Below are 25,639 nucleotides of genomic sequence, written 5' to 3' on the forward strand. Positions count from 1 at the left end.
TTCTCCTTATTCAGAATATATGACTTTATTCAAACAGGTAAGCAGTAGTGAACATTTAGCAGCTATGCAATGAAAAAATTAAAAACATGGCTTTTGTATTTGATTTTACTTAAACACCACTAAATTTAACAATATTCATTCTTTTGTTAATAAACTGAGTTTCCATATCTTGGTCATTGCTTCATTTCACTCTTTTCCTCTAATTAATTTTGACTTAGACCTGTTGTCAAAATATTAACTGAGAACTCTAAGGCTTGATCTATATCTACATTTAGAATTCTTTTTTTTAATTAATTTCCTGAGGTAGAATAGGAAAATTGAACAGGGATATAAAAGAAAATAAATAGTGAAGAATCAGATTCCCTCAGTAGGAAATGAAGGGGCAGATGTGTTGTGTTCCTCCAGGAACCCAACCAGTTTTATGACCATAAATTTACTCTCGTTTTAAAATAAAAATATTTAAATAAGTCTTAAGCAGATTCTTCAAATAGAATATCTTAGAGTCAATCAAATTAAACTTGCATTGTAAGAGATTTACTCATAGTAGCCACATCCCAGTTATCTGGCATGTAAGAAGAAGCAATCCAAAGAGGAGAAAACTCCTATGTGAAGGAATGTGTTAAATATTGAGAATGCAAAGGTAAATTGGACATGGGTCCTAATTCATTGAGAAGGTGATATTTAAAGTGAATATTTAGAAAATATCTTTTTTTTTTCCTTGTCTCTGACAGAGACAGAGAGCATACAGGAGTACTAGTGTGGGAAGGGGAAGGGCAGAAGGAAAGAGAGAAGCAGACATCCCACTGAGAAGGGAGACTGTCCTGGTGCTCAATCCCAGGACCCTGAGATCTTGACCTGAGCCCAATGCAGATGCTTAATGGACTAGGTCACCAAGGTGCTGCCCTGGAAAAGAATCCTTTTAAGTAAGTTTAATGTCCAGTGCAAAAGCTCCTAAGGTGATACTTCTGGCATGTTTGAGAATACAGAAAGGACTACTGTATTAAATAGAAGGAATAATAGAGAGAGTTAAAGGAGCTGAGGACAGACATGTAACGAGAGACAAGATCACGGTGGAAATTGTTGGCAATTGTGAAAGTTGGACTTTTACTAAGTGAAATGGAGTATTGGATTAAAACGTAATACATAATATATACATACACATAAAGCATATATACAGTATAGACATAATACCCCATATATCACAACTATGACATTACTACCTTGATTTGAGGAACTATTGTCTCTGATTTGCCTTAACACAAGATCCTCCTAATTAAATGTCTGCTTCATCCAGTGCCTCCTACAGTTTATCTCCAAAAAACAGCCAGTAAAAAAATACCGCCCCCCCAAAGATACCATAGACAAATCAAGAGACCCAGTGTTCTTTCCCTCCTCTATCATGTTCTAGGCTGTTTAGAGAATCCATGACCTAACAAATATCAGAGGCAAAAGGTATTTTCCTCTAAGTGGGTCATTGGTAAGACAGTCATTCCGAAATACCTTAAACTCCCCACTACTGCACTTCTCTTACAAAAAAAGTATCATGACACTGTAGAATTTGCTAAGGCACATTTCTGAGCCCTGTTTCTCAGAAATGTCGTTGTTCATTGCCTTTACTTACTGGATTTCCATTCTCTTGATCTGTTTTTAATACATCATAACTTCTAGTTAAAGCTTTCTTATTTATAATCAGACCTTCTTCAGGTGGGAGCAGGGTTTGGTACAAGGATGCCCCTGAAGGGAGCCCAGTGTCTCCTTTTTAGTATAATAAGCAGTTGTGGAGTTTTGTTTTTGTTTTTGTTTTTTAAGGATTTTATTTGTCAGAGAGAGAGAGAGAGAGCACAAGCAGGGGATATGGCAGTCAGAGGGAGAAGCAAACTTCCTGCTGAGGAAGGAACCTGATGCAGGACTTGATCCCAGGATGCTGAGCCAAAGACAGAAACTTAAATGAACAAGCCACCCAGTGGCTCCATGTTGCAAAATTCCTTAGCAAGAATTTAAACCTCAAATTATATAGTTAATAATTTTCTGTTTACCTTCGATCCTTTTCCAAAATTCTGCATAATGAAATTTCCCTTTTTCTTACCTAATTTGGTTAGTCTAGAAGTTTCAAATATTATACAATATATTGGGAAGATTCTAAATAAGAGATAGAAAACTAAGAAGATACTTCAAAGAAACCTAAAATTAAAATTTCAAAAGGTAGAGGGAGGAGTCAAGATGGTGGAGAAGTAGCAGGCTGAGACGACATCAGGTAGCAGGAAATCAGCTAGATAGCCTATCAAACCATTCCAAACACCTACAAATCCAAAAGGAGATCAAAGAGAAGAAGAGCAGCAATTCTAGAAACAGAATTGACCACTTTCTGAAAGGTAGGACTGGCGGAGAAGTGAATCCAAAGTGACAGGACGATATGCCACAGTGGGGAGGGGCCAGATCCGTCAAGTGGAGGAGCAATGGAGCACAAAATCAGAACTTTTAAAAGTCTGCCCAATGAGGGACATCACTCCAGAGCCTAAGCCAGGGTGAAGCCCACACAAGGACAGCGTGGTTTCAGGTCCCATGGGGTCACAGAAGGATCAGGGTTGCCTGAGCGTGACAGGGATCACAGGTATTAGAGCAGGGAACCTGGCTACAGAGACAGATCTGAGGAGTGAGCTCTCAACTCGGGGTTACCTTGAACTTTGATCAGTGACACAGGCCATCCTCTGTGAGTGGGGACCCTACAAGATCCGGGGAGAACCCCCTGGAAGAGGTCAGGGATCTGCAGGGTTCAGAGACTCCAGGCAGAGCTGTGTGCCAGAGACAGAGATGCTTAGTCATAGGCTGGGTGAGCTTAGAGCGCCGCTGGAGGCCAGGGAGAAGGGAGTGATTGAGCACTTTTCTCCAAGGGCACACTGAGGCATGGGACCCCAATTTCTCGGCTCCTCCGGGCCAGAGATTGGGAGGCCGCCATTTTCATTCCCATCCTAAAGAACTCTATGGAAAGTGTTCAGGGAACAAATGCTCCCAAAGCAAAACTAAGCGGATTACTTAGCCTGGGCCCTGGTAAGGGCGGTGCAATGCCGCCTCAGGCAAAGACACTTGAGAATCACTACAACAGGCCCCTCCTCAGAAGATCAAAAAGAAATCCAGCCAAGAACAAGTTCACTTACCAAGGAGAACAGTGGAATTCCAGGGTAGGGGAAAGCAAAGCATGGAATTTCTCCCCATGATTCTGTAGTCTTGCAAAGTTAATTTTTTAAATTTTTTTCTCTGCTAATTTTTTAAACTTTTACCTTTCCTCTTTTAATGTTTTTTAAACTAGTTTATCTTAACAATATTTAACAAATTTTTCATTAAAAAAATCTTTTTTGAACCTTCATTATTATACTCATATTTTATCCTTCATTGTATCTAACTTTATTTTTTGTAAATACATAGGCTTTTGGTTTCTAAAAAAATTGGGGGTACAACTTCTAATAGGTCAAAATACACCCTAAATCTAGCACAGGGCTTTGTTCTAGTCTCCAGCCTGAGCAAATTCTCTATACTTTCTTTTTCCTTATTCTCCCAACCAACTTACCTTTTAATGTACTGTTAAATCCTATTGGCTAGTATTTGGTCAGAATTTTCACATTTGTGTTCATCAAGGATATTGGTGTGTAGTTCTCTTTTTTGATGGGATCCTTGTCTTCTTTTGGGATCAAGGTGATGCTGGCCTCATAAAATGAGTTTGGAAGTTTTCCTTCCATTTCCATTTTTTAGAACAATTTCAGGAGAATAGGAATTAGTTCTTCTTTAAATGTTTGGTAGAATTCCCCTGGGAAGCCATCTGGCCCTGGGCTTTAGTTTGTTTGGAGATTTTGGACGACTGTTTCAATCTCCTTACTGGTTATGGGCCTATTCAGGTTTTCTGTTTCTTCCTGGTTCAGTTGTGGTAGAGTATATGTCTCTAGGAAGGCATCCATTTCTTCCAGATTGTCAAATTTGTTGGCGAAGAGTTGCTCATAGTATGTTCTTATAATTGTCTGTATTTCTTTGGTGTTAGTTGTGATCTCTCCTCTTTCACTCATGATTTTATTTATTTGGGTCCTTTCTCTTTTCTTTTTGATGAGTCTGGCCAGGGGTTTATCAATCTTATTGATTCTTTCAAAGAACCAGGTCCTAGTTTTATTTATTTTTTCTATTGTTTTTGTTTGTTTGTTTGCTTGTTTCTATTTCATTGATTTCTGCTCTAATCTTTATGATTTCTCTTCTCCTGCTGGGTTTAGGGTTTCTTTCTTGTTCTTTCTCCAGCTCCTTTAGGTGTAGGGTTAGGTTGTGTACTTGAGTCCTTTCTTGTTTCTTGAGAAAGGCTTGTACCGCTATATATTTTCCTCTCAGGACTGCCTTTGCTGTGGCCCACGGATTTTGAACCGTTGTGTTTTCATTATCATTTGTTTCCATGAATTTTTTCAATTCTTCTTTAATTTCCTTGTTGACTCATTCATTCTTTAGAAGGATGCTGTTTAGTCTCCATGTATTTGGGTTCTTTCCAGCTTTCCTCTTGTGATTGAGTTCTAGCTTCGGAGCATTGTGGTCTGAAAATATGCAGGGAATGATCCTAATCTTTTGATACTTGTTGAGACCTGATTTGTGACCCAGGATGTGATCTATTCTGGAGAAGGTTCCATGTGCACTAGAGAAGAATGTGTATTCAGTTGCTTTGGGATGAAATGTCCTGAATGTATCTGTGATGTCCATCTGGTCCAGTTTGTCATTTAAGGCCTTTATTTCCTTGTTGATCTTTTGCTTGGATGATCTGTCCATTTCAGTGAGGGGAGTGTTAAATTCCCCTACTGTTATTGTATTATTATTGATGTGTTTCTTTGATTTTGTTATTAATTGGTTGATATAGTTAGCTGCTCCCACGTTAGGGGCATAGATATTTAAAATTGTTAGATCTTCTTGTTGGACAGACCCTTTGAGTAGGATATAGTGTCCTTCCTCATCTCTTATTATAGTCTTTGGCTTAAAATCTAATTAATCTGATAGAAGGATTGCCACCCCAGCTTTCTTCTGATGCCCATTAGCATGGTAAATTGTTTTCCACCCCCTCACTTTAAATCTGGAGGTGTCTTCGCGTCTAAAATTAGTTTCTTGTAGGCAACATATAGATCGGTTTTGTTTTTTTATCCATTCAGATACCCTGTGTCTTTTGATTGGGGCATTTAGCCCATTTACGTTCAGGTAACTATTGAGAGATATGAATTTCATGCCATTGTATTGCCTGTAAGGTGACTATTACTATATATTGTCTCTGACCTTTCTGATCTACTATTTTTAGGCTCTCTCTTTGCTTAGAGGACCCCTTTAAATATTTCCTGTAGAGCTGGTTTGGTGTTTGCAAATTCTTTCAGTTTTTGTTTGTCCTGGAAGCTTTTTATCTCTCCTTCTATTTTCAATGATAGCCTAGCTGGATAGAGTATTCTTGGCTGCCTGTTTTTCTCATTGAGTGCTATGAACATATCATGCCAGCTCTTTCTGGCCCGCCAGGTCTCTGTGGATAAGTCTGCTGCCAATCTAATATTTTTACCATTGTATGTTATAGACTTCTTTTCCCGGGCTGCGTTCAGGATTTTCTCTTTGTCTGTAAGACTTGTAAATTTTACTATTAGGTGATGGGTTGTGGACCTATTCTTGTTGACTTTGAAGGGGGTTCTCTGCATCTCCTGGATTTTGATGCTTGTTCCCTTTGCCATATTAGGGAAATTCTCTCCAATAATTCTCTCCAATAGACCTTCTGCTACCCTCTCTCTTTCTTCTTCTGGAATCCCAATTATTCTAATGTTGTTTTGTCTTAAGGTGTCACTTATCTCTCGAATTCTCCCTTCGTGGTCCAATAGCTGTTTGTCCCTCTTTTGCTCGGCTTCTTTATTCTCTGTCATTTGGTCTTCTATATCACTAATTCTTTCTTCTGCCTCATTGATCCTAGCGGTGAGAGCCTCCATTTTTGATTGCACCTCATTAATAGCTTTTTTGATTTCTACTTGGTTCGATTTTAGTTCTTTAATTTCTCCAGAAAGGGCTTTTATATCTCCAGAGAAGGTTTCTCTAATATCTTCCATGCCTTTTTCGAGCCCGGCTAGAACGTTTAGAATCGTCATTCTGAACTCTTGTTCTGACATATTACCAATGTCTATGTTGATTAGGTCCCTAGCCTTCGGTACTGTCTCTTGTTCTTTTGTTTGTGGTGATTTTTTCCGCCTTGTCGTTTTGTCCAGACAAGAGGATATGAAGGATCAAATCAAATACTAAAAGTGTGGCAAAGACCCCAGAAAAATGCGCTGTAACCAAATCAGAAGAGACCCCAAATTGTGGGGGGGGGGGGGAGAAAGGGGATAAAAAGAGGTTCAGAAAAAAAAAATTTTAAAAATAAAACAAATAAAGAAAAAATGTAAAGAATATATATATATATTTTAGATAAGCTAGTCAAAAAACGTTAAAAAAGAAAAGGGTAAAAGTTTTTAAAAATTTAGCAGAAGAAGAAAAAAGAAAGAAAAAAAAATTAAATAAAAAAACATTGAATTAACTGACCGACTAAAGAATCATGGGGAGAAAGCCTTGAGTTCCATGCTTTGCTTTTTCCTCCTCTGGAATTCTGCTGCTGTTTTAGGTATTGAACCTACTTTCCTTGATAGATGAACTTCGTCCTGGCTCTATATTTTGTTGATCTTCTGGTGGAGGGGCCTGTTGTAATGTCTCTCAAATGTCTTTGCCTGAGCCGGAATTACACCGCCCTTACCAGGGAACTGACTAGTAATCCGCTCATGTTCCCTTTGGGAGTTTTTGTTTCTGAACGCTCTCTGTAGAGTTCAGGAGGACAGCAATGAAAAAGGCGGCCTCCTAGTCTCCAGCCCAGGGAAGCTGAGAGCCCGGGGTCCTACTCCTCAGTATGCCCCCAGAGGACAGCACCCAATCACTCCCGTATCCCCAGCCTCCAGCCGTGCTCCGAGCTCACCCAGCCCGCGACCAGTTCAAGGTAACCTCGAGCTGAGAGTTCAGTGCTCGGCTCTGTCTCTGTAGCCGTCTTCTCTGTTCTAACACCTGCGAGCTCTGCGACACTCCGACACCCCCGATCCTTCTGTGACCCTGCAGAACCTGGGACCACGCCTACCACGTGTGGGCTTCACCCCGGTTTAGCCTCTGGAGCAATGTCTCTCAGTGGAGCAGACTTTTAAAAGTCCTGATTTTGTGCTCCGTTGCTCCGCCGCTTGCCGGGAGCCAACCCCACCCTCCGTGGTCTGTCTTCCCATTGTTTTAGATTCACTTCTCTGCCAGTCCTACCTTTCAGAAAGTGGTTGATTTTCTGTTTTTAGAATTGCTGTTCTTCTTCTCTTCGATCTCCCATTGGATTTGTAGGTGTTTGCAATGTTTAGATAAGCTATCGAGCTGATCTCCTGCTACCTGATGTAGTCTCAGCCTGCTACTTCTCTGCCATCTTGACTCCTCCTGGCATGTAGTTTTTCATGTTTTCTCATAATCATTTGTATTTCTGTGGTTGGTTGTCATTTCTCCTATCTCCTTTGTGATTCTATTTATTTGGATCCTTTCCTTTTTCTTTTAGATAAGTCTGGGTAGAGGGGTATCAGTTTTATCAATTGTTTTTCAGTGAACCACCTCCTGGTTTCATTGATCTGTTCTATTTTTTTTTTTTTTTTAGTTTCTATATCGTTTATTCCCATCTAATCTTTATTATTTCCCTTGTGCTGGCTTTAGGCTTCATTCGTTCTTTTTCTAAATCCTTTAAAGTGTAAGGCTAGGTTGTTTATTTTCTGAGATTTTTCTGGTTGTTTAAGGTAGGCCTGTATTGCTAGAAACTTCCATCTTATGACACCTTTTACTGCATCTCAAATGTTTTGGACCAGTGTGTTTTCATTTTCATTGTTTTATTTTTTTTTTTATTTCATCTTTAAATTGCTGGTTGACCCACTGGTTCTTTAGTAACATGTACTTTAGCCTCCAGGTATTTGTGGTCTTTCCCATATCTTTCTTGTGATTTATTCCAAGTTTCATAGTGTTGTGATTGGAAAATATGGATGGTATAATCTCAATATTTTTGTACCTGTTGAGGACTTTTTGTGACCTAGTATGTGATCTGCTCTGAAGAATGTCCCATATGCACTTCAAAAGAACGTGTACTCTGTTCCTTTAGATGCAATGCTCTCAATATATCTGTTATGTACATCTGGTCCAGTTTGTCATCTAAACTCATTGTTTCCTTGTTGATGTAAGTAGGACATTGAAGTCACCTACAATTCTTGAATGATTATCAATAAGTTCCAATTAATAAGTTCCCTTATGTTTGTTATTAGTTGTTGATATATTTGGGTACTCCCACATAGGGGGCATAATCATTTATAATTGTTAGATCTTGTTGGATATTCCCCTTTATTATGATATAGTGCCCTTCTTCATCTTGTGTTACAGCCTTTGGTTTAAAATCTAATTTGTCGGATATAAGGATTGCTACTCCAGCTTGCTTTGACATCCTTGCATGGAAATATTTTTCCTCTCCCTCACTTTAAACTTATAGGTGTCTTTAGGTCTAAAATGAGTCCCTTCTAGGCAGCATATAGATTTTTTTTTAATCCATTCTGATACCCTATGTTTTTGATTCCATTTACATTCTACATGATTATTGATAGATATAAATTTAGTGTTTTGTCACTTGTTTTGTGTTGTTTCTGGAGATTTTCTCTTTTCCTTTCTAGTCTTTGTCGCTTTTGGTCTTTATTTCCCATTCAAAAATCTCCTTTAGGATTTTTTGTAGGGCTGATATTTAGTGGTCACCAATTCCTTTAGTTTCTCGGGAAACTCTTTATCTCTCTTTCCATTCTGAATGATAGCCTTGCTCCATAGTACCTTCTTGCCTGAAAATTTTTCCCTTTCTGCACATCGTATATATCATGCCACGTTCTTCCAGCTAGTCAAGATTCTCTTGACACATCTGCTGCTAATCTGATTTGTCTTCCCTTATACTTTAGGGACTCCTTTTGTCTTGCTGCTTTTACAATTTGTTTGTTTGTTTGACAAAAATCTTTCTTAAAGAACTTCTTTAGACATAATTTTTGCATAATCATCAGAGCTATCATAAAGCATAATGATTAAATAGAAACCAAATATGTATATGTACCACTTCTTCTTTATCCATTCATCTGTTGATGGACATCTAGGTTCTTTCCATAGTTTGGCTATTGTGGACATTGCTGCTATAAATATTCGGGTACACGTGCCCCTTTGGATCACTACGTTTGTATCTTTAGGGTAAATACCCAGTCGTGCAATTGCTGGGTCATAGGGTAGTTCTATTTTCAACATTTTGAGGAACCTCCATGCTGTTTTCCAGAGTGGTTGCACCAGCTTGCATTCCCACCACCAGTGGAGGAGGGTTCCCCTTTCTCCGTATCCTCGCCAGCATCTGTCATTTCCTGACTTGTTAATTTTAGCCATTCTGACTGGTGTGAAGTGATATCTCATTGTGGTTTTGATTGGTATTTCCCTGATGCCGAGTGATGTGGGAACACATTTTCATGTGTCTGTTGGCCATCTGGATGTCTTCTTTGCAGAAATGTCTATTCATGTCCTCTGCCCATTTCTTGATTGGATTGTTTGTTCTTTGTGTGTTGAGTTTGCTGAGTTCCTTATAGATTTTGGATACTAGCCCTTTATCTAATATGTTTTTGCAAATATCTTCTCCCATTCTGTCAGTTGTCTTTTGGTTTTGTTAACTGTTTCCTTTGCTGTGCAAAAGCTTTTGATCTTAATGAAATCCCAATAGTTCCTTTTTGCCCTTGCTTCCCTTGCCTTTGCCATTGTTCCTAGGAAGATGTTGCTGCAGCTGAGGTCAAAGAGGTTGCTGCCTCTGTTCCCCTCAAGGATTTTGATGGATGCCTTTCTCACATTGAGGTCCTTCATCCATTTGGAGTCTATTTTCATGTGTGGTGTAAGGAAGTCGTCCAATTTCATTTTTCTGCATGTGGCTGTCCAATTTTCCCAGCACCATTTATTGAAGAGGCTGTCTTTTTTCCATTGGACATTCTTTCCTGCTTTGTCGAAGATGAGTTGGCCATAGAGTTGAGGGTCGATTTCTGGGCTCTCTATTCTGTTCCACTGATCTATGTGTCTGTTTTTGTGCCAGTACCATGCTGTCTTGATGATGACAGCTTTGTAATAGAGCTTGAAGTCCGGAATTGTGATGCCACCAACTTTGGCTTTGTTCTTCAATATTCCTTTGGCTATTCGAGGTCTTTTCTGGTTCCATATAAATTTTAGGATTATTTGTTCCATTTCTTTGAAAAAAATGGATGGTATTTTGATAGGGATTGCATTAAATGTGTAGATTGCTTTAGAGAGCATAGACATTTTCACAATATTTATTCTTCCAATCCAGGAGCATGGAACATTTTTCCTTTTTTTTTGTGTCTTCCTCAATTTCTTTCATGAGTCCTTTATAATTTTCTGCGTATAGATTCTTAGCCTCTTTGGTTAGGTTTATTCCTAGGTATCTTATAGTTTTGGGTGCAATTGTAAATGGGATTTACTCCTTAATTTCTCTTTCTTCTGTCTTGTTGTTGGTGTACAGAAATGCAACTGATTTCTGTGCATTGATTTTATATCCTGACACTTTACTGAATTCCTGTACAAGTTCTAGCAGTTTTGGAGTGGAGTCTTTTGGGTTTTCCACATATAGTATCATATCATATGTGAAGAGTGATAGTTTGACTTCTTCATTTCCGATTTGGAGGCCTTTAATTTCTTTTTTGTTGTCTGATTGCTGAGGCTAGGACTTCTAGTACCATGTTGAATAGCAGTGGTGATAATGGACATCCCTGCTGTGTTCCTGACCTTAGCGGAAAAGCTCTCAGTTTTTCTCCATTCAGAATGATATTTGCGGTGGGTTTTTCATAGATGGCTTTGATAATATTGAGGTATGTGCCCTCTATCCCTACACTTTGAACAGTTTTGATCAGGAAGGGATGCTGTACTTTGTCAAATGCTTTTTCAGCATCTATGGAGAATATCATATGGTTCTTGTTCTTTCTTTTATTAATGTGTTGTATCACATTGATTGATTTGCGGATGTTGAACCAACCCTGCAGCCCTGGAATAAATCCCACTTGATCGTGGTGAATAATCCTTTTAATGTACTGTTGAATCCTATTGGCTAGTATTTTGGCGAGAATTTTTGCGTCTGTGTTCATCAAGGATATTGGTCTGTAGTTCTCTTTTTTGGTGGGATCCTTGTCTGGTTTGGGGATCAAGGTGATGCTGGCCTCATAAAATGAGTTTGGAAGTTTTCCTTCCATTTCTATTTTTTGGAACAGTTTCAGGAAAATAGGAATTAGTTCTTCTTTAAATGTTTGGTAGAATACCCCTGGGAAGCCGTCTGGCCCTGGGCTTTTGTTTGTTTGAAGATTTTTGATGACTGTTTCAATCTCCTTACTGGTTATGGGTCTTTTCAGGTTTTCTATTTCTTCCTGGTTCAGTTGTGGTAGTTTATATGTCTCTAGGAATGCATCCATTTCTTCCAGATTGTCAAATTTATTGGCGTAGAGTTGCTCATAGTATGTTCTTATAATTTTCTGTATTTCTTTGGTGTTAGTTGTGATCTCTCCTCTTTCATTCATGATTTTATTTATTTGGGTCCTTTCTCTTTTCTTTTTGATGAGTCTAGCCAGGGGTTTATCAATCTTATTGATTCTTTCAAAGAAGCAGCCCCTAGTTTCATTGATTTTTTCTGTTGTTTTTTTGGTTTCTATTTCATTGATTTCTGCTCTGATCTTTATGATTTCTCTTCTCCTGCTGGGTTTAGGGTTTCTTTCTTGTTCTTTCTCCAGCTCCTTTAGGTGTAGGGTTAGGTTGTGTACTTGAGACCTTTCTTGTTTCCTGAGAAAGACTTGTACTGCTATACATTTTCCTCTCAGGACTGCCTTTGCTGTGCCCCACAGATTTTGGGGAGAAAGGGAATAAAAAGAGGTTCAGAAAAAAAGGGAAAGATTTAAAAAAGAAAACAAATAAAGAAAAAATATAAAAAAGAAAGAAAAAATATATATATTTAGATAAACTTGTCAAAAACGTTAAAAAAGAAAAGGGTAAAATTTCTAAAAAAATTTAGCAGAAGAACAAAAAAGAAAAAAAAAATGAAAAAAGAAAAAAAACTGAATTAGCTGCAAGACTAAAAATCATGGGGAGGAAGCCATGAGTTCCGTGCTTTGCTTTCTCTTCCTCTGGAATTGCGCTGCTGTCTTAGGAATTGAACCTGCTTTCCTTGATAGATGAACTTCATCCTGGCTGGATATTTTGTTGATCTTCTGGGGGAGGGGCCTGTTGTAGTGACTCTCAAGTGTCTTTGCCCGAGTCAGGATTGCACCGCCCTTACAGGGGGCCAGACTAAGTAATCTGCTCGGGTTCGCTTTTGGGAGCTTCTGTTCCCTGAATGCTTTCTGTAGAGTTCTGGAGGACGGGAATGAAAATGGTGGCCTCCTAGTCTCCGGCCTGGAGGAGCCGAGAGCCTGGGGCCCCACTCCTCAGTGCGCCCCCAGAGGACAGCACCCAATCACTCCCGTATCCCCAGCCTCTAGCCGCGCTCCGAGCTCACCCAGCCCGGGACCGGTTCAAGGTAACCCCGAGCTGAGAGTTCAGTCCTCGTCTCTGTCTCTGTAGCCAGCTTCTCTGTTCTAATACCTGTGAGCTCTATGACACGCCAACACCCCCAATCCTTCTGTGACCCTGTGGGACCTGGGGCCACGCTGACCACGCGTGGGCTTCACCCGGGTTTAGCCTCTGGAGCAATGTCCCTCAGTGGAACAGACTTATAAAAGTCTTGATTTTGTGCTCCGTTCCTCCGCCGCTTGCCGGGAGCCGGCTCCTCCCCCCACGGTCTATCTTCCTGTCATTTTGGATTCACTTCTCCGCCAGTCCTACCTTTCAGAAAGTGGTTGATTTTCTGTTTTTAGAATTGGTGTTCTTCTTCTCTTCGATCTCCCATTGGATTTGTAGGTGTTTGCAATGTTTAGATAAGCTATCGAGCTGATCTCCTGCTACCTGATGTAGTCTCAGCCTGCTACTTCTCCGCCATCTTGACTCTATCCTTTCTTTTATTAATGTGTTGTGTCATGTTCACTGATGTGCAAATACAGAATTACTCCTGAAGACCAGAAACATATCCCACTTGATTGTGGTGAGGATTCTTTTCATGTATCACTGGTTTCTATTTGCTAATGTTTTGTTGAGAATTTTTGCATCCATGTTCATCAGGAATATTGGCCTAAACTTCTCATTTTAGTGGTTTTGGAATCAGGGTAGTGCTGGCCTCTTAGAATGAGTTTGTAAGTTTTCCTTGCATTTGTGCTTTCTGGAATAGTTTGTGAAGAATATGTATGTACTCTTTAAATATTTGGTGGAATTTTCCTGTGTCCTGGACTTTTGCTTATGGGGAGATTTTTTATTATTGATTCAGTTCTCCTTGTAACTTAGAGACTTCTAGGTCTTGCTACCTTTAGGAATTTTTCTTTATCTCTATATTTTGCAAATTTTATGAAATCTCGTGGCTTTTGTTGATTTTCATGAGATTTGTCTGTGCCTCCTCGATTTAGATGTTTATTTCCTTCCCCAGATTTCCTTCCCTAGCTATAATTTCCTCAAATAAACATTCTGCCCCCTTTACCATGTCTTCTTCTTCTGGCATTCCTCTGAAATGAATGTTATGACACTGTATGGATTCACTGAGTTCTCTAAGTCTACATCTGTGATCCAAATTTTTCTTTCCCTCCTCTTTTCTGCTTCATTATTTTCCATAATTTTATGTTTTGTATAACTTATTGGTTCCTCTGTTTCATCCACCTTGTGGTTATTGCATCCAGTTGGTTTTGAATCTCTGTTATTGTAATTTCATTGCAGCCTGACACGTTTTTAGATCTTTTATCTCCGGAATAAGGAACTCCTTGGTGTCCTCTATGCTTTTCTGAAGTCCAGCTCATGTCCTCCTGATTGTTGTTTTAAATTCTGGATCAGGCTTATTAGTTATATCTGTTTTTATTTGATCTCTGGACATGACTTTTATTTGTTCTTTCTTTCTGGATGCATTCCTCCACCATGACATTTTGTCTAGGTCTCTGTCTTCTTCTTTGTGGTAGCAAAGCCTGTTGCATTTCATGGTCCTGAGAGTAGTGGGTTTATGAAGAAGACCTGGTATACTGTGCAGGGCCTGGAACTTCAAAAAGTGTCTCTGATGTGTGCTGTGTGCACTCTGCTGCTCTGTTTTGGTTGGTTTTTCTCTAAGGTCAGTCCTCTGCTGAGTTTCTCCTTGCCTGTAGTGGGGAGTGTTTGGACCTTGGCCAGAGGGTGGCAAGTTTTAACTAGGTGTGCTCTGGTCAGCTTGTTAAAAGAGAGCTGAAGGGGGCGCCTGGGTGGCTCAGTGGGCTAAAGCCTCTGCCTTCGGCTCAGGTCATGATCCCAGGGTTCTGGGATCAAGCCCCCGCATCGGGCTCTCTGCTCTGCGGACAGCCTGCTTCCTCCTCTCTCTCTGTGCCTGCCTCTCTGCCTACTTGTGATTTCTCTCTGTCAAATAAATAAATAAATAAATAAGAGAGCTGAAGGTTTGCAAATTCAATGGTCAATAGACTTGGTGTGTGTAGGGGGTTTGTGGTAGTCTTCTGGGGGAAGGGCCCACTGTTCTGGTTCTCAGGCATACTTGTAGAAAAGGAGTAACAGAGAGCACAGGGGCCTGGGGCTTGGTGTAAGCAGGTGAGGCAGCTAGTGTTAGTGTTGTGCTACTTGCTGAAGCTGGTTTATCCTAGGAACAGGGAGAGGAAATGGCACCAGCCAGCTCCTTTGTCCCCAGAGATGTCTCCATGCTTGCTGCACTCAGGGAAGCACTTTCAGAAAAGCAAAGTGCCTCACGGGTGTTTTTGGCATCACCATTTTCACCATGTCTGCCTCTGGGCTGTTTGCCTGCCAGGAGCAACACAGCACACTTTGAGCTCTATTCCACTCACGTCATGCTGACTTTTAAAACTCTAGGCTTTCGGGATATGGTCAGGGCAGGGATCTGTGCTGGTCTTCTGGGGGAGTGTCTCACCATGCTGGGCTGGTATATCTTTTACCAGAAAAAGCAGTCATGCCCAAATGCAGGGCCATGTAATTCGGAACAAAAATGCTAGGTGACAAGTGTTCAGGTTAGCTGTCCTCAGCACACAATTCAGTGTCTATGCCAAGGGGCAGGGGAGGGAGGTGGTGCCCACTGGCTCTTTTGTCACCAGAGAGGCATCTCTGAACCTTGGCTGTCACAGATGTGCTCCAAGAAGGGGGAACAGTCTCTCCCACTGTGCCTTAAGGGATCCCCAGATCCCACAATCTGCTTCTGGGTTGCTTGCCTGCTTTCTCTCCAATAGTATGGCAGTACTCAGGACTCTATTCTGGCCAAGCCTGCCAACTTTTCAATCTCCAATTTTGAGCACCACTCTTGTTTTCCCAGCCAATGGCTTTGGGGGAAGTGTTCTCTTTGTGTATTTAACCTGGGTGCTCCACTCTTCATTGATTTTTTTTTTTGCCCCCAGTTCTTCCTCCCCTGCACAGCACCCATGATCAGTTTTTCCCCTAACCCAATTCTCTACACTTCCTACCTTCATCTGTGTGGGCTTTTGTCCCCCTCTATTTGTTAAGTTTGTCTTGTCAGTACCCAGGTCAATTCTGTGAGTATTTAGAATGATTTGATAGTTATCTAGGTGTGCTCAGGGATGAGACCAGCTAGGGTCCTCCTATCATGCTGCCTCTTACCTCCTACTACCATATCTCCCATTCGCCATAATGGAAGAGCCAGACATAAGATAAAGAAAGAAATATAAGATTTGAATAACATAATTAACTAAATAGATTTACCAGATGTATAAAACATCCAGCTAACAAAAGCAGAATTTCCCCAAATGCACATGAGATATTTTCCAAAATAGACCCTATGTTAAGCTACAAATTGGAACTCCCCAGATATGAAAAGAGAAATACCATAGAAGGTATGGTGGCCGTGGACACCACCGAGTAAGCATTGTTAAAGTCTCCCCTTCCACTGCCGTCATGTCTAAGTCAGAGTCTCCCAAAGAGCCTGAACAGCTGCGGAAGCTCTTCATCGGAGGTCTGAGCTTTGAAACAACCGATGAGAGTCTGAGGAGCCATTTTGAGCAATGGGGAACACTTACGGACTGTGTGGTAATGAGAGATCCAAACACCAAGCGCTCCAGAGGCTTTGGGTTTGTCACATATGCCACTGTGGAGGAGGTGGATGCAGCCATGAATGCAAGGCCACACAAGGTGGATGGAAGAGTTGTGGAACCAAAGAGGGCTGTCTCAAGAGAAGATTCTCAAAGACCTGGTGCCCACTTAACTGTGAAAAAGATTTTTGTTGGTGGCATTAAAGAAGACACTGAAGAACATCATCTAAGAGATGATTTCAAACAGTATGGGAAAATCGAAGTGATTGAGATCATGACTGACCGAGGCAGTGGCAAAAAGCGGGGTTTTGCTTTTGTAACATTTGATGACCATGATTCTGTAGACAAGATTGTCATTCAAAAATACCATACTGTAAATGTCCACAACTGTGAAGTAAGGAAAGCGCTCTCTAAGCAAGAGATGGCTAGTGCTTCATCCAGCCAAAGAGGTCGACGTGGTTCTGGAAACTTTGGTGGTGGTCGTGGAGGTGGCTTTGGTGGGAATGACAACTTTGGTCATGGAGGAAACTTCAGTGGTCGAGGTGGCTTTGGTGGCAGTCGAGGTGGTGGTGGATATGGTGGCAGTGGGGATGGATATAACGGATTTGGTAATGATGGAAGCAACTTTGGAGGTGGCAGAAGCTATAATGATTTTGACAATTACAACAATCAATCCTCAAATTTTGGACCCATGAAAGGAGGCAATTTTGGAGGCAGAAGCTCTGGCCCTTATGGTGGTGGAGGCCAATACTTCGCCAAATCACGAAACCAAGGTGGCTATTGTGGTTCCAGCGGTAGCTACGGTAGTGGCAGAAGGTTTTAATTCCTGCCAGGAAACAAAGCTTAGCAGGAGAGGAGAGCCAGAGAAGTGACAGGGAAGCTACAGGTTACAACAGATTTGTGGACTCAGTCAAGCACAGTGGTGGCTGGGCCTAGCTGCTACAAAGAAGACATGTTTTAGACAATACTCATGTGTATGGGCAAAAAAAAAACTCGAGGACTGTATTTGTGACTAATTGTATAACAGATTATTTTAGTTTCTGTTCTGTGGAAAGTGTAAAGCATTCCAACAAAGGGTTTTAATGTAGATTTTTTTTTGCACCCATGCTGTTGATTGCTAAATGTAACAGTCTGATCGTGACGCTGAATAAATGTGTCTTTTTTTTTAATGTGCTGTGTAAAGTTAGTTACTCTGAAGACATCTTGGTATACTATCCCAATAGTGTGAAGTTAGAATTCCTTCAGGGTGATGCCAGGTTCCTTTTGAAATTAATTTGCAACCTGCTTGGGCACAGAAGCCATTGTCTCCACAAACCTTGGTGTAGTTGAACTGACAGTTAATGTGTTGTGACCTGGAGTTCACCATTAAAAGGTCACCCAAGCAAAGCCCTAGAGTTTATTTGGTTATTAATATGATTGTTGGCACATCCTATGCAATATATCTAAATTGAATTATGGTATCAGATAAAATTATGGATGGGATTAAAGCTTGTGTATCATCCATTATAATGTGTAATTAATAAATGATTTAATATTAAAAAAAAAGAAGGTATTGCCTCGTACCACAATGGGATAAAGTTGGGAATCAATAACAGAAGGAAAATGGAATAATACACAAATTTGTGGTTATTGAACAATGCTGTCTTCAGGAAATCAATGAATCAGAAGAAAACACAAGGGAATTTGGGGGCTATTTAATATGATTGAAAACAAAGCCACAACTTAACAAAATGCATGGGATATTGCAAAAGCAGGGGCAGGGGGAAGTTTGTATCTATGCAAGCTTACATTAAAAAGCAAGAAAAAATGGAAGTGGACATGAACCATAAGAGACTATGGACTCTGAAAAACAACCTGAGGGTTTTGAAGGGTCGGGGGTGGGAGGTTGGGGGAACAGGTGGTGGGTAATAGGGAGGGCACATATTGCATGGAGCACTGGGTGTTGTGCAAAAACAATACTGTTATGCTGAAAAAAAATAAATCAATTAAAAAAATTTTAAAAAAGCAAGAAACATCTCAAATAAATGACCTTAGTTATTTTACAACTTAAGGAAGTAGGAAAATAAGCAGAAAGCTAACACAAAACCAGCAGAAGAAAGGAAATAAAGACTAAAGCAGAGATAAATTAGAGAATAGAAAAACTAAGGAGAAAATGCTAGGATCATGTATGTAGAACATTCTAAAGCTTACACACACACACACACACACACACACTCACACACACAAACTGAAACCACAAAGGAACGTTGGAAAGAGGATACAAAGTCAAGATACAGAAATTGGTAGTCTTTATATACACTAACAATGAACAATCCTTAAAGGGAGCTAAGAAAGCAGTTATATTTATAGCACCATTGAATAGAATGAAATACTTAACCAAGAAGATAAAGGCTTTAAAATGAGAATGAAAAAATTGGGGCACCTGGGTGGTGCAGTGGGTTAAAGCCTCTGCCTTCGGCTCAGGTTATGATCACAGGTTCCTGGGATTGATCCCCACATCGGGCTCTCTGCTCCGTGGGGAGCCTGCTTCCTCCTCTCTCTCTCTGGTGCCTCTCTGCCTAGTTGTGATTACTCTCTGTCAAATTAATAAAATATAAAAAAAGAAAATGAAAAAATATTGCTGATAAAAACACAAAAGGCATAAATAAAGGGAAACATGCTTTATGTTCATGGATTGGAAAATTTACTATCATTAAGATGTTAATACTACCCAAAGTAATCTGCAGATTCAACACAGTCCAAATCAAAAACTGAAAGCTTTTCCGTTAAGGTCAGGAACACGGCAGGGATGTCCATTATCACCACTGCTATTCAACATAGTACTAGAAGTCCTAGCCTCAGCAATCAGACAACAAAAAGAAATTAAAGGCATCCAAATTGGTAAAGAAGAAGTCAAACTATCACTCTTCGCAGATGATATGATACTATATGTGGAAAACCCAAAAGACTCCACTCCAAAACTGCTAGAACTTGTACAGGAATTCAGTAAAGTGTCAGGATATAAAATCAATGCACAGAAATCAGCTGCATTTCTGTACACCAACAACAAGACAGAAGAAAGAAATTAAGGAGTCAATCCCATTTACAATTGTACCCAAAACTATAAGATACCTAGGAATAAACCTAACCAAAGAGACTAAGAATCTATACACAGAAAATTATAAAGGACTCATGAAAGAAATTGAGGAAGACACAAAAAAATGGAAAAATGTTCCATGCTCCTGGATTGGAAGAATAAATATTGTGAAAATGTCTATGCTACCTAAAGCAATCTACACATTTAATGCAATCCCTATCAAAATACCATCCATTTTTTTCAAAGAAATGGAACAAATAATCCTAAAATTTATACGGAACCATAAAAGACCTCGAATACCCAAAGGAATGTTGAAGAACAAAGCCAAAGTTGGTGGCATCACAATTCCGGACTTCAAGCTCTATTACAAAGCTGTCATCATCAAGACAGCATGGTACTGGCACAAAAACAGACACATAGATCAGTGGAACAGAATAGAGAGCCCAGAAATCGACCCTCAACTCTATGGTCAACTAATCTTCGACAAAGCAGGAAAGGATGTCCAATGGAAAAAAGACAGCCTCTTCAATAAATGGTGCTGGGAAAATTGGACAGCCACATGCAGAAAAATGAAATTGGACCACTTCCTTACACCACACACGAAAATAGACTCCAAATGGATGAAGGACCTCAATTTGAGAAAGGAATCCATCAAAATCCTTGAGGAGAATGCAGGCAGCAACCTCTTCGACCTCAGCCGTAGCAACATCTTCCTAGGAACAACGGCAAAGGCAAGGGAAGCAAGGGCAAAAATGAACTATTGGGATTTCATCAAGATCAAAAGCTTTTGCACAGCAAAGGAAACAGTTAACAAAACCAAAAGACAACTGACAGAATGGGAGAAGATATTTGCAAACGACATATCAGATAAAGGGCTAGTATCCAAACTCTATAAGGAACTTAGCAAACTCAACACCCAAAGAACAAACAATCCAATCAAGAAATGGGCAGAGGACATGAACAGACATTTCTGCAAAGAAGACATCCAGATGGCCAACAGACACATGAAAAAGTGCTCCACATCACTCGGCATCAGGGAAATACAAATCAAAACCACAATGAGATATCAGCTCACACCAGTCAGAATGGCTAAAATTAACAAGTCAGGAAATGACAGATGCTGGCGAGGATGTGGAGAAAGGGGAACCCTCCTCCACTGTTGGTGGGAATGCAAGCTGGTGCAACCACTCTGGAAAACAGCATGGAGGTTCCTCAAAATGTTGAAAATAGAACTACCCTATGACCCAGCAATTGCACTACTGGGTATTTACCCTAAAGATACAAACATAGTGATCCGAAGGGGCACGTGTACCCGAATGTTTATAGCAGCAATGTCTACAATAGCCAGACTATGGAAAGAACCTAGATGTCCATCAACAGATGAATGGATCAAGAAGATGTGGTATATATACACAATGGAATACTATGCAGCCATCAAAAGAAATGAAATCTTGCCATTTGCGATGACGTGGATGGAACTAGAGCGTATCATGCTTAGTGAAATAAGTCAATCGGAGAAAGACAACTATCATATGATCTCCCTGATATGAGGACATGGAGAAGCAACATGGGGGGGTAGCCGGATAGGAGAAGAGTAAATGAAACAAGATGGGATTGGGAGGGAGACAAACCATAAATGACTCTTAATCTCACAAAACAAACTGGGGGTTGCTGGGAGGAGGTAGGATTGGGAGAGGGGGAGCGGGCTATGGACATTGGGGAGGGGAGGCGAACCATAAGAGACTATGGACTCTGAAAAACAACCTGAGGGTTTTGAAGGGTCAAGGGTGGGAGGTTGGGGGAACAGGTGGTGGGTAATGGGGAGGGCACGTTTTGCATGGAGCACTGGGTGTTGTGCAAAAAGAATGAATACTGTTACACTGAAAAAATAAATAAAATGAAAAAAAAGAAAAAAAATTCCAATGACTTCTTTTTTTGTGGGATACAAAAAAAAAAAAAAATCCTAAAATTGATATGGAGACTCAAGGGACCCAGAACAGCCAAAACAATCTTGAAAAAGAGCAAAGCAGAAAGACTCATTTATACTTCCTGGTTACAAAACTTACTAGAAAGGTATAGTAACCAAGAGAGTGTGGTGTATTCATAAAGTGATACAGAAAGGCCAATGGAAACATGAGAAACCCAGATATGTTTTTACATAAAATGGAGGATTGTCTTGGCTATGACACCAAAAACAAAGGCAACAAGCACCAAAGATAGGTAAGTGGCATAACATCACATAAAATCTTCTGTAGGGGTGCTTGGGTGTTCAGTCAGTTATCTGTCATCTGCCTTACGCTCAGTTCATGATGTCAGGTACCTGGGATTGAGTCCTATCACTGTACTTCTGTGTGCGCTCTCTCTCTCTCTCTCTTTCTCTGTCTCAAATAAAGAAATAAATTTTTTTAAGTTTCTTTTGAGGAAAGGAAACAATCAGCAAGGTGAAAAAGCAACCTACAGAATTGGAAGAAATGTTGGTAAGCCATATATCTGGTAAAAGTTTATTTCCAAAATATGTAAGGAGCACTTGAAGCTCAGTAGTAACAACATTACAAAGCAAATAACTCTATTAAAAATGGGCAAGGACCTGAGTACACCTTTCTCGAAGAAAACATGGAAGTGCTCAACACGTGTATGAAAAGATGCTCAATATCACTGATTATTAGGGAAATGCAAATGCAAACCGCAATGATATATCCTCTTGCCATGTCTGTTAAAATGGCAATTATCAAAAAGACAATAGGTAAGCACTGGTGAATTTGTAGAGAAAAAGGGAGGTGTTCTTCTACAGAGTTGGTCAAGGTGTATAAGGTTTCCTTTATTCAAGATGAGTAAGTTCTGGAGATCCAGTGTACACCCATGTCACTATAGTTAACAACACAATATTTCATACTTTCAAATTTGATAAGAGGGTTGATCTTAAATGTTCTCACTATGAAAACAAAGAAAAATAACTACATAAGGTGATAGATATTTTGATTCCTTTGATTATGGCAATTATTTCACAATCTTTACACTTATAAAACCAAGTCAGATATCTTAAATATATGAACTTATTTTTTTTTAATTTTTTTTAAGGATTTTATTTATTTATTTGACAGAGAGACCACAAGTAGGCAGAGAGGCAGGCAGAGAGAGAGGAGGAAGCAGGCTCCCTGCAGAGCAGAGAGCCCGATGCGGGGCTCGATCCCAGGACCCCGAGACCACGACCCGAGCCGAAGGCAGTGTCCCAATCCACTGAGCCACCCAGGCGCCCCTGAACTTATTATTTTAAAATTATACTCTATAAGGATGGGGAAGAAAGAAAATAAATAACTTCTATTCAATTTCTTCTTTAGTTTTACTGACGCTGAATCACAGTTTTAAGATATAGTTTTATGACAAACTTTCAATTGCCCAAGTTAGGTACAGAATGATTGAAAGTTCTTGAAGTAGGGAATGGCAGATCTGTGCTCTCAAAGTTCGTTGTAGCAGTAATGTAGAGGCTAAGAATCTATATGCAGAAAACTCTAAAGTACTTTTGACAGAAATTGAGGAAAACACAAAGAAATGGAAAAAATGTTCCATGCTCCTGGATTGGAAGAATTAATATTGTGAAAATGTCTCTGCTACCTAAAGTAATCTACACATTTAATGCAATCCCTATCAAAATACCATCCATTTTTTTCAAAGAAATGGAACAAATAATCCTAAAATTTATATGGAACCAGAAAAGACCACGAATAGCCAAAGGAATATTGAAAAAGAAAGCCAAAGTTGGTGGCATCACAATTCCAGACTTCAAGCTCTATTACAAAGCTGTCATCATCAAGACAGCATAGTGCTGGGAAAATTGGACAGCCACATGCAGAAAAATGAATTTGGACCACTTCTTTACACCACACACGAAAATAGACTCAAAATGGATGAAGGACCTCAATGTGAGAAAGGAATCCATCAAAATCTTTGAGGAGAACACAGGCAGCAACCTCTTCGACCTCAGCCGCAGCAACATCTTCCTAGGAACAATGGCAAAGGCAAGAGAAGCAAGGGCAAAAATGAGCTATTGGGATTTCATCAAGATCAAAAGCTTCTGCACAGCAAAGGAAACAGTTAACAAAACCAAAAGACAACTGACAGAATGGGAGATGATATTTGCAAACGACATATCAAATAAAGGGCTAGTATCCAAAATCCAAACAATCCAATCAAGAAATGGGCAGAGGACATGAACAGACATTTCTGCAAAGAAGACATCCAGATGGCCAACAGACACATGAAAAAGTGCTCCACATCACTCGGCATCAGGGAAATACAAATCAAAACCACAATGAGATATCACCTCACACCAGTCAGAATGGCTAAAATTAACAAGTCAGGAAATGACAGATGCTGGCGAGGATGCGGAGGAAGGGGAACCCTCCTCCACTGTTGGTGGGAATGCAAGCTGGTGCAACCACTCTGGAAAACAGCATGGAGGTTCCTCAAAATGTTGAAAATAGAACTACCCTATGACCCAGCAATTGCACTACTGGATATTTACCCTAAAGATACAAACATTGTGATCCGAAGGAGCACGTGTTCCCGAATGTTTATAGCAGCAATGTCACAATAGCCAAACTATGGAAAGAACCTAGATGTCCATCAACAGATGAATGGATCAAGAAGATGTGGTATATATACACAATGGAATACTATGAAGCCATCAAAAGAAATGAAAATCTTGCCATTTGCGACGATGTGGATGGAACTAGAGGGTATATGCTTAGTGAAATAAGTCAATCAGAGAAAGACAACTATCATATGATCTCCCTGATATGAGGACATGGAGAAACAACATGGGGGGTTAGGGGGATAGGAGAAGAATAAATGAAACAAGATGGGATTGGGAGGGAGACAAACCATAAATGACTCTTAATCACACAAAACAAACTGGAGGTTGCTGGGGGGAGGTGGGGTTGGGAGAGGGGAGGGCGTTATGGACATTGGGGAGGGTATGTGCTATCGTGAGTGCTGTGAAGTGTGTAAACCTGGCGATTCACAGACCTGTACCCCTGGGGATAAAAATACATTATATGTTTATAAAAAAAAATTGGAAACGGAGGCGAACCATAAGAGACTATGGACTCTGAAAAACAACCTGAGGGTTTTGAAGGGTCAGGGGTGGGAGGTTGGGGGAACAGGTGGTGGGTAATAGGGAGGGCACGTTTTGCATGGAGCACTGGGTGTTGTGCAAAAAACAATGAATACTGTTACGCTGAAAAAATAAATAAATAAAAAAATAAAACAACAACAACAACAAAAAAACAGATCGGAAGAATGGAAATCCTGTAAGGGAAGGCAATGAACAACTTTCTGAAAAACAGGACTCAGAAATGTGCCCTAGCAAATTCTACAGTGTTATGATACAAGTTTTTGTAAAAGAAGTTCAGTAATGGGGAGTTTAATTTATTTGGGTAGGACTCTCTTACCAATGACCCACTTAAAGGAAAACACCTTTTACCTCTGATATTTTTTAGATCATGGATTCTCAATATAGCCTAGAACATAACTCATGATAAAGGAAGGAAAGAACACTGGGTTTCTTGATTTGCGTAAGGTATCTTTTGGGGAAAAAAATTTGTACTGGCTACTTTTAGGAGATAAACTATAGGAGGCATTAGATGAAGCAGGCATTTAATTAGTAGGGTCTTGTGTTAATGTAACTCAGAGACAATAGTTTCTCAAATCAAGGTGGTAGTGTCATAGTTGTGATATATAGTGTATTATGTCTATACTGTATATATGCTTTATGTGTATGTATATATTATGTATTATGTTTTAATCCAGTACTCCATTTCACTTAGTAAAAGTCCAACATTCACAATTGCCGACAATTTCCACCATGATCATGTCCCTTGTTACATGTCTGTCCTCAGCTCCTTCAACTCTCTCTATTATTCCTTCTATCTAATACCATAGTCCTTTCTGTATTCTCAAACATGCCAGAAGTATCATCTTAGGAGCTTTGGCACTGGACAGTAAACTTCCTTAAAAGGATACTTTTCCAGGGGCAGCACCTCGGTGGCCCAGTCCGTTAAGCACCAGCATTTGGCTCAGGTCAAGATCTCAGGGTCCTGGTATTGAGCCCCAGGACAGTCTCCCTTCTCAGTGGGGAGTCTGCTTCTCTATCTCCTTCTGCCCTTCCCCCTCTCCCACTAGTACTCCTGTATGCTCTCTGTCTCTGTCAGAGACAAAAAAGATTTTTTCTAAATACTCACTTTAAACATCACCTTCTCAATGAGTTAGGACCCATGTCCAATTTACCTTTGCATTCTCAATATTTTCTTGAAAGATTTTATTTATTTATTTGATA

General features: G+C 40.0%; 1 protein-coding gene across 1 annotated transcript; it reads left to right on the top strand.

Moving 5' to 3' along the window:
* The first annotated feature begins 16,090 nt into the window (after positions 1 to 16,090).
* On the top strand, positions 16,091 to 17,206 carry LOC123949206 (heterogeneous nuclear ribonucleoprotein A1-like). The gene has a single exon (XM_046016562.1). It carries the CDS (start codon positions 16,096 to 16,098, stop codon positions 17,050 to 17,052), a length of 957 nt encoding a protein of 318 aa, XP_045872518.1. The 5' UTR covers positions 16,091 to 16,095; the 3' UTR covers positions 17,053 to 17,206.
* The last annotated feature ends 8,433 nt before the right edge of the window (positions 17,207 to 25,639 follow it).

The sequence above is a fragment of the Meles meles genome, chromosome 8, assembly GCF_922984935.1.
Source record: "Meles meles chromosome 8, mMelMel3.1 paternal haplotype, whole genome shotgun sequence".
Taxonomy (NCBI): Eukaryota; Metazoa; Chordata; class Mammalia; order Carnivora; family Mustelidae; genus Meles; species Meles meles.

Bases quoted from the DNA above. Each gene is read 5' to 3' on its own strand.
- LOC123949206 (XM_046016562.1), top strand. From the start codon at position 16,096: ATGTCTAAGTCAGAGTCTCCCAAAGAGCCTGAACAGCTGCGGAAGCTC.